This window comes from Myxocyprinus asiaticus, chromosome 5 (assembly GCF_019703515.2).
Source record: "Myxocyprinus asiaticus isolate MX2 ecotype Aquarium Trade chromosome 5, UBuf_Myxa_2, whole genome shotgun sequence".
Lineage (NCBI taxonomy): Eukaryota > Metazoa > Chordata > Actinopteri > Cypriniformes > Catostomidae > Myxocyprinus > Myxocyprinus asiaticus.
Genome location: NC_059348.1, coordinates 11,359,023 through 11,371,698, shown reverse-complemented (window position 1 = coordinate 11,371,698; position 12,676 = coordinate 11,359,023). Strand labels below are relative to the sequence as shown.

Here is a 12,676-nt window from a genome sequence, read left to right as displayed (position 1 = left end):
GTTTCTCAGTCATATCTTTTGAGAGTTTTTATTTTTTAATTTTTTTTATGGAGATTTCTCCCTTTTTCTCCCCAATTTGGAATGCCCAATTCCCAATGCGCTGTAGGTCCTCGTGGTGGCGTAGTGACTCGCCTCAATCCGGGTGGTGGAGAACGAATCTCAGTTGCCTCCGTGTCTGAGACCGTCAATCCACGCATCTTATTACGTGGTTTGTTGAGCGCATTACCGTGGAGACCTAGCGCGTGTGGAGGCTTACGCTATTCTTCGCAGCATCCACGCAAAACTCACCACGCGCCCCACCGAGAACGAGAACCACATTATAGCAACCACGAGGAGGTTAACCCAACGTGACTCTACCCACCCTAGCAACCGGGCCAATTGGTTGCTTAGGAAGCCTGACTGGAGTCACTCAGCACACCCTGGATTCGAACTTGCGACTCCAGGTATGGTAGTCAGTGTCTTTACTTGCTTCTTTTGAGAGTTTTGAGATATTTTGGTTAAAGGAATAGCTTACGCAAAATGAAAAATTCTGTAATCATTCACTTACGTTCCAATACGTTTGCTTCAAAACGTGTTTGACAAAGTTATTTCAAATATTGTTTCGGTTGACATTCCAATTACATTAAAGCTGGAACAACGCATCTTTGCATATTTAAATATACACATTGCAAGTAAGATTTTAGCGAATGACGACTTAAATTTTGTTCTGTTCCTCACAGAAAGCTGTCTTATGGCTTCAGAAGACTTATATAGCATACAAGTCATATGGATTACTAATATTGAGCTTTTTTCTCAACTTTGGAGCGTTAAAGCCCCAGTCCCCATACACTTTCAATGTATGGGGGGAAAAAGCTGCTTGGAAATCCTTTTAAACATTTTGTGTTCTGTTGAAGACATTAAGTCATTTTTTATTTAAAACATTTTTTTGCATGAATAATTGCTTTATTTCTAACCCACTGCAAAAGTATATTAGTTTCTTGTTTGTTTAATTATTATTTTTGGTCAAGCCTAGAACTGTAAGGTGATGAAGTAGCCAGTGTTTGTTGTTAAATCAAAGGTTAACTTTATTTATTTACATATTTGCTGTGGTATTTTTCTGAAATATGAGAACAGCAGTCATTGTTAATGAGAAAGCATTCCTGACTTAAATGAGAGAATATTTTGCTGTGCTCATCTCAATAGCCTCCTCAATTTATATTTTTATTTTTATTTTTTTATTCTCTGCCCTTTTATTTGAAAATTGTACGATGCGGTATGAATGCAGCTTTGCAGAGAGTGTGCTGGTTGTGCCCTGAGGCCCATTAAAAAACTTTGACACAGTTCTCTTGCTTTCTTCTTGATTCGCTCTCTTTTACACACACAATCTCTCGTTTTAATTAAATTAGCTCCTGCTCAACAGTGTTTACCACGTATTGACTTAATGAAATGGAGAGAGAGGTAGAGAACGTAGTAGATGGTGCTTTATTTCTGTCTGTCAGAGGAAAGGGAATGGCAGAGTGTGTTTGAGCGGAGAGGAGGTGGTTGCATTGATACCGGCATCCTCCTGACCCTATGGTAATTTCACACATCAAAGACAGCGCGGGCCGTTTTCAACCCAGATCAGCTCTGAGTTATTTCAACCCACTGGGAGAAGCCGAGTAAAAACCCAGTGATAGTTTTGATCTCGGGCATATTTGACATTCATATTGCGGCAGACGGTTATTTTTTTCTCTATATCTGATTCTCAGTTGATTGGTCGAAGTTCTGTATCGTTTCGCCATGCACGTAGCAGTGAATAGAGGCATGATAATTATTTTCTTGAGCTTTGTCGGAAACAGAGGTCAATAATGTCCAGGGTTGTTATTAAAATGGCCTTACTCTGAAAGAAATGTGATCAACATCAGCATTGGTAGAGATTGACTATTTTTTTTCAGTATCACTCTGCTGTAACTACACAATAAAAGATTAGCAGTGATCAGTGGACTTGGGAAGTATGCTTTGTGCTACTGTCTAAAAATCAAAAAGAATAAAACAATAAAAAGAATCCCAAAGTATCTTCACCAGTGCTCATAGGAATCCATGTATGTCTGTTTCTCCTCACGCAGTGTTGGATGTGTACGTGTTGAGCACCGATGGACAAATTCAGGACTTTAGATTTCCACAAACCAGCAAGAGAGGAGCAACGATTCAACTGTCAGCAAACACTGTCAAACTAAACAGTAAAAACGGTGAGTGGATGAGTGCTTACAGCTTGGATGAACTCAATGATTTTTGAAAACGTTGAGCAAGGTGTACCATGACAAATAACAGAAACAAACTCTTTGCAAGAACTTGGACGTGAATGTTTGGCGAACGCATTGTAAGCGTGTTTTTCTGTTGTAAATATTTACTGTTTTAAATATTGTGCCGGTGTTATGGATCAATTGGGGATCATGTTAACTGGGGATGTGAATAATTTTACTTACCTTATCAGCAGATTCGTTCAATGTGAATTTACAAAGAGCAAAGAAAAGACGTTTTGCACATTATAAAAAATGCTGATATCATTATTAAACCGAGTTGTTTCATTGATGTCAGTTCTAATGAATTTGACACAGTTTAAGAGCAATTTCAACGGTTTCACAGGGTAACATGGTTGACCATGTCAACGTGGGACATTGGTTTGAATGGGAACTGGCGATTACACTTGTCAGAGCAGTAAATCACAAGGCTGATATGTGTCAATAATATACTTTCAGTTGCTTTTATTTCTTTATAATGAATAATAACTTGATTAACCTGAAAATCAACAAAGTGACAGGTTAATTAGAGCTGGGATGCTGGTTCAGTGGTAAGTTGTTGTGGCAGTGCATACGGCGACCTGTGTTCAAATCCAAGGCAAACAGAGCACATTTGTAGCTTTACTGCAGATTTTGATGTATTTTTAACAGATATAATAAAAAAAAAATTGTAAAACACATATATACACACACAAACAATTTATTATATTGTTTTAAATAAATAAATCCAAATTGTAACTGAATCTGACAGCCAGTAATTACAGTATAATCTATTGAATTTTCTGAGAATGGTTGAATACTGAGAAAACAAATATGAACTACATTGTCCATACATAGTTAAGAGGCTTTTTAAAATTGTCAAACCAGTTTAAGACTGAAACAATCTTAAAGCCAATCAAACAGAATCATTAAGTTTCTGAAGAACTTTCTCATGCTTTCTCAGAGTTTATTCTCATTTATTCTCACCCATTGGTCAATTTGACTTTGTAATTGCTCTCCACAAAAAAAAAAAAAAAGAAAGAAAGAAAAAAAAAAATTCTGAAAGATCATCTTTTGGCAGGTCATTGGTAGTTATAAACATACAACATTGTCATGTACATAAGGAAAGGATGCTGTTATAACAATTTAAATAAAAATGCAGATGCTCACAGGAGATTTGAACCCAGGTCAATATGTATGGTCAGCGGACACGACACTGCTAGACCAACGGGCCTTTTAATTAAATGAGAACAATTATCATTTTTAATAAATATAAGTAATTTAATAGTATAGGCCTATTATTGACACATTTCAGCCTATGATGCTTTAATGGTGCAAATAAAATAATTCCACTTGTGATTTACTGCTCTGACAAGTGTAATCGCCAGTTCCCATTCAAACCAATGTCCCACGTTAACAAGGGCAACCATGTTACCCTGTGAAACCGTTAAAATCGCTCTTAAACTGTGTCAAATTCAATAGAACAGACATCAAATAAACAAAGCAGGTTAATAATGATGCTAACATTTTTTTAAATGTGAAAAACGTCTTTTCTTTGCTCCTTGGCAATTTACATTGAACGAATCTGCTGAAAGGGCAAGTAAAATTATTAACATGCACACGCACATCCCCAGTTAACACGATCCCCAGAAGATCCATAACACCTGTAACAAACCTTAGTACTCAAGGTGGCGATAAGCGTTACCATCAAGTTTTAAAGGAATGTTCCGGGTTCAATACAAGTTAAGCTCAGTCGACAGCATTTGTGGCATAATATTGATTACCACAAACATTTATTTTGACTCGTCCCTCCTTTTCTTTAAAAAAGCAAAAATCTGGGTTACAGGGAGGCACTTACAATAGAAGTGAATAGGGACAATTTTTAAACGTTAAAATACTCACTTTTTCAAAAGTATAGCCACGAGACATAAACAATATACGTGTAAACATGATTTTAGTGGGATAAAATCACTTACTAACCTTTTCAGTGTTGCCATGACAATGTAATGTCAACAAACCCTTAAACAATTGGACAAATTATGATTTAAACAACTTTACAGCTCAAATAATACATGAGTTTTAACAGAAGAATTAATGCAAGTACTTTTGTAAAATTGTAAGCTTCACATTTCTGACTTTAAACCCTCCAAAAATTGGCCCCCTTCACTTCTATTCAAAGTGCCTCACTGAAACCTCCATTTTTGCTTCTTTTTTTTAAAGGAGGGACGAGTCAAAAAAAATTATTTTTGGTAATCAACATTATGCCACAAATGCTGTCGATTGAGCTTAACTTTGGGTATTGAACCCAAAATATTCCTTTAAGCTGAAACTTTAAACTGCATCTTAAACTAAATGTATTATTGATCAGATAGCTAGCTATTTATATCAACTTTAACGGTAGCATACATGCTCAGCATGATTCTCTTCAAACTATTGATCCAACAACTGTAGTTTTACCGAAAACTGATCGTAGAAGACAGTTTGTGCTAAGATCCACCCTAGCGCCCCTTGTGGCAATGCTGGGAACACATTGCGTACTTGCGTTGTCTTATGAATTGTGCCTGACACATATTGGAACACAATATGGGGAAAAGGCTCAAACCTTGGGATCAAGTAAACTGAACGTTTGCCAGTTTCCTACAAATATGTATTTATGAAGTTCAAGTGAACTGAAATGTAAATATTTTGGAGGGAAATCCTAAATTGTTTGCAAAAAGATAATTTCAGTAGAACTTATCTATTTGTTTTTCTTTCGAAATTCAGCCAGTTTAAACGCTCTTCTCTTGTTTTCTATTTAATCAAGGTGTTGCCAAGTTGGTTTTCGTTCTTTATAAGCACCTAGGGAACTTCCTCAGTATGGAGAACGCCACAGTGAGGCTGATGGGTGAGGACGGAGTCAGAAACCACACCCTCACTGTAAACTCCCACATCCTCTCCGCCTCCATCAACAAAGAGTCCAGCCGCGTGTTTGTGACGGAGCCCGTCGTGTTCACCCTCGAGCATCTGGATGTAAGAACTTGGATGTTCAAAAACCAACACTTTTCTTTACATTTATGCATTTACACTTTTATCCAAAGTAGTTTACAGTTCAAGGTATACATTTTATCAGAATGTACGTTCTTTTGGAATCAAACCCATGGCCATGGCATTGCGTGTGCTGTGCTCTACCAGTTGAGCTACACAAACCTTTTCGTAAAAGGTGTTCGTAAGTTTGTTCGTACTGCCTGTTTTTATACATTTCTATGAAATAGGTGCTAAAAGAAACATAATGGCCAATGCAAGGTTAGTCTGTATACTTCAAAGTATAAAGGGGAAGTACTGTATATTGTGCAAATTTCTGCAGCAAAAGTCCTAGCAATATTAGTGCGGTATGATAACCTTGATAAAATCTAAAATACGGTACATGTTATTTTGAATATGCAACCAAGCTATGCCCTCTGAAATTAGGGGTAGTGTTCAGGGTTAGGGTTAGGATTGTATCATAGAAATGTTGTTCTAGGGACAGCAAAGGGGATTGATCCAGAATCACTACTTGGGTAAAACACGTTTTACCTGTACTATTAAAGGTTCAAAGAACAAAATATTGCCGTTGTTATAGTTGCACTGACTGATGAGGATTTGTGTCTTATCTATTTATCAGACTGAGAATTACTTCAACCCAAACTGCTCCTTCTGGAACTACTCAGAACGGAGCATGATGGGATACTGGTCAACACAAGGCTGCAAGCTCCTAGCAACGAACAAGACTCACACCACCTGTTCCTGCAGTCACTTGACCAACTTCGCCATTCTCATGGCCCATCGAGAACATGCGGTGAGTATCAGTCGCTGTGGGTTCCCTTAGGTGACCTGTCCTGTGAAGGGACGGTAGAAGACATCAACATGGCTTAGTTATGTGATAACAAGTCACCAGCTGATCTTTAATAACCAATTCCTTCTTTCTGTATGCTGCTCATATGATTACGGTTGTCACAATACCAAAATTTCAGTTCCCTATCTGTCACTCACTCGACGTTGGTGTCGATGTAGTGACACTAGGGGTCACTCTTGGGAGCCCGAGACACCTCTGGTCTTTGATAAAAGGCCAATGAAAATTGGCGAGTGGTATTTGCATGCCACTCCCCCGAACATACGGGTATAAAAGGAGCTGGTATGCAACCACTCATTCAGATTTTCTCTTCGGAGCCGAACGGTCATGCTCATTGAGCTGAATACTACTGTTCATTCACCTGCTGGATCTGACGGCGCATTTCAGCGGCTTCTCCCTCCTCTGCACTGGTGCACTGCAGAGAACGCCCCTGGGCGCTTCGGCAGAAAAACTAGAGAGTATATTTTCTGAAAGAGCATTTTTCCCCCTCTAAAAGAGTATATATTTCTCTAAAAGAGCGCACACACGGAACGTCTTTTTAAAGACGCGTCTTTTTAAAGATGCTTTTCCGATTGTGTGTTATTCCTGGTTGTGCTCGTTATCTCTCGCCTTCTAACGGTCACGATCACTGTCTTTCGTGTCTGGGCACTGCTCACGCGGAGACAGCGTTCGTGGATGGTCACATTCTCATTGCGAGAATGTGTCCATGGCAACGTTGCGGTCGCGGCTCGCCTTCGTAAGGAAGCGAGCCACCCCAGAGGCTCCCGCCTCGGTCCTTTTACCCACGGGTTTGAGGCCAGCGCGGCTAGCACTGGGGGCGATTTGGGGACCCCAATGGGACCGCCTCCGCCGGGTATCCCCCCGCGGAACTCCCATCCCCCAGCACGCTCGTCTGCCCCGATCGGGCTTCCGGGTGAGTCCGCCGGCTCGTCTCACGGCGAGTTCGACCTCTTATTCGGAGCCCGCGAAAGTGATGAGCTCTCGAGCGCAGCATCGGAGAGCGGGCTCGTCCAGTCGGAAGCCTCGGCTGGGCTCCTCCCTTCGGGGTCGATCGCCCAGTCACAGGCTGACGCGGAGATGACGACATGCTTTCCCGGACAGCCGCGAGCGTCGGTTAGAGTGGATTTCACCGCTCTTCCCTGAACCCTCGCGGCTCTGTGATTGGTTCCTGGGCTCGCGGCGCCGCTCAAAGCCACGCCCCGCCCCGTTCCTTTCTTCCCGGAAGTGCATGAAGAGCTGACAAGATCGCGGGAGGCACCTTTTACTGCCCGGTCCCGATCTTTTCAGCTTCCCCGCTCTCACTACCCTCGATGGTGGGGCGGCCAAGGGTTATTCGGCAATCCCCCGGTGGATAAAGGCGCTCGCGGTGCACCTATGCCCGCAGAGCGCCGCCACCTGGCGTGGGTGCCCAAAGCCCCGTCCAAGGCCTGTAGGTTTACGTTGTCTCTGACGGTCGAAGCCTACGGCGCTGCTGGACAAGCCGCCTCCGCCCTGCACGCCATGGCTCTCCTGCAAGTCTGCCAAGGCGCTAAAGGAACTGCACGAGGGTAGTTCCGCCCCGGGATTGATGCAGGAACTGCGCTCGACGACCGACCTCGCTCTCCGAGCGACGGAGGTCACGGCACGGTCTCCCGGGCGGACGATGGCCACACTAGTGGTCCAGGAGCGCCACCTTTGGCTCAGCCTGGTCAAGATGGGTGAGGCCAACAGGACACGATCCCTTGCTGCCCCCATTTTCCAGGCGGGCCTATTCGGCGACACTGTCGAGGACTTTGCCCAGCAGTTCTCGATGGTAGAGCAGTAGATGGGTGCTAGCCGGCTTGTCCTGCCCCGGCGTGGCTCAAGATCCCCCCATCTACTCATCGCCGAGGGCGTCCCCCTGCGGTGACTGCACCGGCTCCGCCGCAGCCCGCCCCTCCGGCCCGGCCCCGGCGTGGAGCCCACCGCAGGAAGCCGACGCCACCCGTCTCACAGCCGGCACCGAAGAACCCACGGAGGTCTTCGAAGCGCCCCTGAGACGGGCGACCCAGGGACAACGAAACCCGCTGCTCTGGAGCTGGTAAGCAGATCTTCTTTTTGTTACCTTTTGCATTTAATTGCGCTGCATGCCCAAGTGGCTGCAGTACTCAAGAGCTCCGCAAGAGTGGTTTCCTTGTTCCCTGGGTCACATATTCGGTGTGTACGGCTGGCATCACGACCACCGTCCACCACTCCATTTGGCAGGTTGGCGCTCCAGCGGCGGTCTCCCGCCCTGAGCGCCCAGCTGTGGCACAAATCTGCCCCCGATGTGACAGTCTCCACGGGTCATGAGGACAGGCCTCTTCCTCCCCCGTCCCAGGCTGTTCCGGGGGTGGTCACAAGGAGCCAGGTAAGTGCTTCGATGTCCTCTGACTCAGCACGGCCACGATGGGGTGTGGCACCTCAGGCTCCGCCCCGCCGCGAGGCCCCACCCGCCGGTACATCCGATGACGTTGTCCCTTTGGTCCCCCTTGCGCGGAACTCGGGTGCATGGCTTGCGCTTTCCAGTCCGTCGCGAGGGCTGGTCCGGACCGTCCGACTCGGCTGCACGATTCACTTCGCTGGGCATCCGCCCAGGTCCAGCGGTGTCCACTTCACCTTGGTGAAAGATGGAAACGCTGCTACCTTGCGCGGAGATCGCTACCCTCCTACGGAAGGACGCGATAGAACCTGTCCCTCCAGCCGAGATGAAGAGGGGGTTTTACAGCCCCTACTTCATTGTACCGAAAAAAGGCGGTGGGTTGCGGCCAATCTTGGACCTGCGAGTACTGAACCGGGCCTTACACAGACTCCTGTTCAAGATGCTGACGCAAAGACGCATTCTAGCGAGCGTCCGGCATCAAGATTGGTTCGCGGCGGTAGACCCGAAGGATGCGTACTTTCACGTCTCGATCCTTCCTCGACACAGACCCTTCCTGCGGTTTGCGTTTGAGGGTCAGGCGTATCGGTACAAGTCCTCCCTTTCGGCCTGTCCCTGTCTCCTCGCGTCTTTACGAAGATCGCAGAGGCTGCCCTTGCCCCGTTAAGGGAGGTGGGCATTCGCATTCTCAACTATCTCGACGACTGGCTAATCCTAGCTCACTCTCGAGACGGGTTATGCGCACACAGGGACCTGGTGCTCTCACACCTCAGCCGACTAGGGCTTCGGGTCAGCTGGGAAAAGAGCAAGCTCCTCCCGGTTCAGAGCATCTCTTTTCTCGGTTTGGAGTTGGACTCAAGTCTCCTTGACGGCGCACCTTATGAACGAGCGCGCCCAGTCGGTGCTGGCCTGTTTGAAGGCGTTCAAACAGAAAACAGCGGTTCCACTGAAACATTTTCAGAGGCTCCTGGGGCATATGGCGTCCTCGGCGGTGGCCACCCCGCTCGGGTTGATGCATATGAGGCCGCTTCAGCACTGGCTCCAGACTCGAGTCCCGAGACGGGCATGGCGCCACGGGACACACCGCGTGGCCATTACACCGGTCTGTCACCGTCTTTTCAGCCCTTGGACCGACCTCTCGTTTCTACGAGCAGGTGTTCCTCTAGAACTGGTCTCCAGGCGCATCGTGGTCACGACAGACGCCTCCAAGACGGGCTGGGGCGCTGTTTGCAACGGGCACGCAGCCACCGGCCTCTGGACGGGTCCGCGGCTGCGTTGGCACATCAACTGCCTCGAGTTACTGGCAATTCTGCTCGCCCTGCGGAGGTTCCGGCCGTTGATCCAGGGCAAGCACGTGCTAGTTCGGACAGACAGCACGGCAGCGGTAGCATATGTCAACCGCCAAGGCGGTCTGCGCTCCCGCTGTATGTCACAACTCGCCCGCCGTCTCCTCCTCCGGAGTCAGCAGCACCTCAAGTCGCTGCGAGCCACTCATATCCCGGGCAACCTCAACGTTACAGCGGACGCGCTGTCACGGCAGGTTCCCCGCAGGGGAGAGTGGAGACTCCACCTTCAGGTGGTCCAGCTGATTTGGAGTCGATTCAGTCCGGCACAGGTGCACCTGTTCGCCTCCCAAGAATCCTCCCACTGCCCGCTCTGGTACGCCCTCACCGAGGCCTTCCTCGGCATAGACGCGCTGGCACAGCTGGTCCCCTGGCATTCGCAAATATGCGTTTTCCCCAGTGAGCCTGCTCGCACAGACCCTGTGCAAGGTCAGGGTGACACATTCACTCAGGCTAGGGCTCCCTCTACGAGGCGCCTGTATGCCTTTAAGTGGTGTCTGTTCGCTAAGTGGTGTTCTTCCCATCAGGAAGACCCCCAGAGGTGCGCAGTCAGATCAGTGCTTTCCTTCCTTCAAGAGAGGTTGGAAGGGAGGCTGTCCCCTTCCACCTTGAAGGTGTACGTTGCTGCCATAGCAGCACGCCATGACGCAGTCGACGGTGAGTCCTTAGGGAAGCATGATCTGATCATCAGGTTCCTAAGAGGCACCAGGAGGCTGAATCCCTCCAGGCCACGCCTTGTTCCCTCATCAGACCTCTGTAGTTTTTCAGGGTCTACAGAGAGCCCCCTTTGAGTTTTGCAGTCAGCCGGGCTTAAGGCACTCTCCTTGAAGACTGCCCTCCTGACTGCGCTCACTTCCATCAAGAGGGTAGGTGACCTGCAAGCATTCTCTGTCAGCGAAATGTGCCTGGAGTTCGGTCCGGGCTATTCTCACGTGATCCTGAGACCCCCGACCGGGCTATGTGCCCAAGGTTCCCACCACTCCTTTTAGAGACCAGGTGGTGAACCTGCAAGCGCTGCCCCAGGAGGAGGCAGACCCAGCCCTGGCGTTGCTGTGTCCGGTGCGCGCTTTGCGCATCTATTTGGATCGCACGCAGAGCTTTAGACTCTCTGAGCAGCTCTTTGTCTGCTTCGGTGCACAGCGGAAAGGAAGCGCTGTCTCCAAGCAGAGGATCGCCCACTGGCTTGTTGATGCCATATCTATGGCATATCTCGCCCAAGACATGCCGCCCCCGGTAGGGCTACGGGCCCATTCTACCAGGGGTGTGGCGGCTTCTTGGGCTCTGGCCAGAGGTGCCTCTCTAACAGACATTTGTAGAGCAGCGGGCTGGGCAACACCCAACACCTTTGCAAGGTTCTACAACCTCCGGGTGGAACCGGTTTCGTCCCAGGTAGTGGCACGCAACACAAGCGGATAAGCCCGGGATAGCCGGCCGGGTGTATCGCTTGCACATAGCGCCTTCCACCTCCTTTTGAGCTGAAGACGTGCGCTGTTAATTCCCAGTAGTGTTCACAAAGGTTGTTCCCTGGTTGACTTCCTCCGAGCCCTGTGGCAGTCGAGTTTTCGGAGAGACTCGCTGCCGGCCCAGTACACGCGCTAACTAAGAGCCCGGTTCTGGGGTAGGTGCTCCGCATGTGGCGGTTCCCTGTAAGGCTAACCCCATGCGATCTATATCTTCCGCTAGTTCGTTTCCCTACTGGCAAACTGCGTCTTCCTTGGGCAGAGCCCCTCAGTCTCCATGTTGTAGTAACTCCTCCCCCATTGGGTAGGATCTACCTTGAAGGCTCTCCACATGGTTGGAAAGACCATGTGATGTATTCTTCCACTTAAATATCCCCCCTCTCTTGGGGCGAGGTGTGGTCTCCGCGGTGTCCTCCCCTTGGGAGGGACACCCCCGACTAGACCTGGCGGCCCAGTCGGATAATCCCCCTTCTTTTTTAGGGAGTGGAAAAAGAGAAGGGGAAAGAGGCCATGACTGGGTTAAGCCTGTCTCTATCTCTGGGTAGTCGACTTGTCCCCAAAAAGGGCCGTTCGACACTCATAACTGTGTTGGGGGAGGTTACGTGTCGACCTGGTGTGCTGGCTATGAGGCACACAGCAAGTCTGCCCACCACACACCGCCAGTTCACGTAACACAGTTCAGCCTTGTGGCGTTTTGTATAGGGACCCCTAGTGTCACTACATCGACACCAACGTCGAGTGAGTGACAGATAGGGAACGTCATGGTTACTGGTGTAACCTCCGTTCCCTGATGGAGGGAACGAGACGTTGGTCCCTCCTGCCACAACGCTGAACTACCCGCTGAAATGGCCGGACCTTATATCGGCTCCTCAGCGTAAAACCTGAATGAGTGGTTGCATACCAGCTCCTTTTATACCCGTATGTTCGGGGGAGTGGCATGCAAATACCACTCGCCAATTTTCATTGGCCTTTTATCAAAGACCAGAGGTGTCTCGGGCTCCCAAGAGTGACCCCTAGTGTCACTACATCGACACCAACGTCTCGTTCCCTCCATCAGGGAACGGAGGTTACACCAGTAACCATGACGTTTTCGACACCAATACCAGTTAAATTTCGCAATCAATTTCAATACCACAGCAAAAATATGTTAAAAATAAGCTAGTATGCCATTGAATACACTCATTTAAATAAATAGTAGGGCTGTCAATCTATTAAAAAATGTAACAAATTTATTACAATACGTGATATGCCGATTTGCAATTAATTGCATATATCAATATTTGCTTAAAAAGGCCCCCAAATAAAGATAATAAAATTGATTATAATCTAAATAATTATAATTTATAATGAATTTAATAATTCAGATAATTCAAAGATATTAAATATTAACT

General features: G+C 47.5%; 1 protein-coding gene across 5 annotated transcripts in view; it reads left to right on the top strand.

Moving 5' to 3' along the window:
- The window catches only part of LOC127440710 (adhesion G protein-coupled receptor L2-like), a 176,845-nt gene that overhangs the window by 127,755 nt on the left and 36,414 nt on the right, over positions 1-12,676 (top strand). For all 5 annotated transcript variants that reach the window (XM_051697455.1, XM_051697456.1, XM_051697457.1 and 2 more), the window contains 3 exons: positions 2,085-2,207; positions 5,041-5,246; positions 5,878-6,051. In XM_051697455.1, coding sequence (XP_051553415.1) covers positions 2,085-2,207; positions 5,041-5,246; positions 5,878-6,051 — 503 coding nt within the window. The remainder of the gene's footprint in view (positions 1-2,084; positions 2,208-5,040; positions 5,247-5,877; positions 6,052-12,676) is intronic.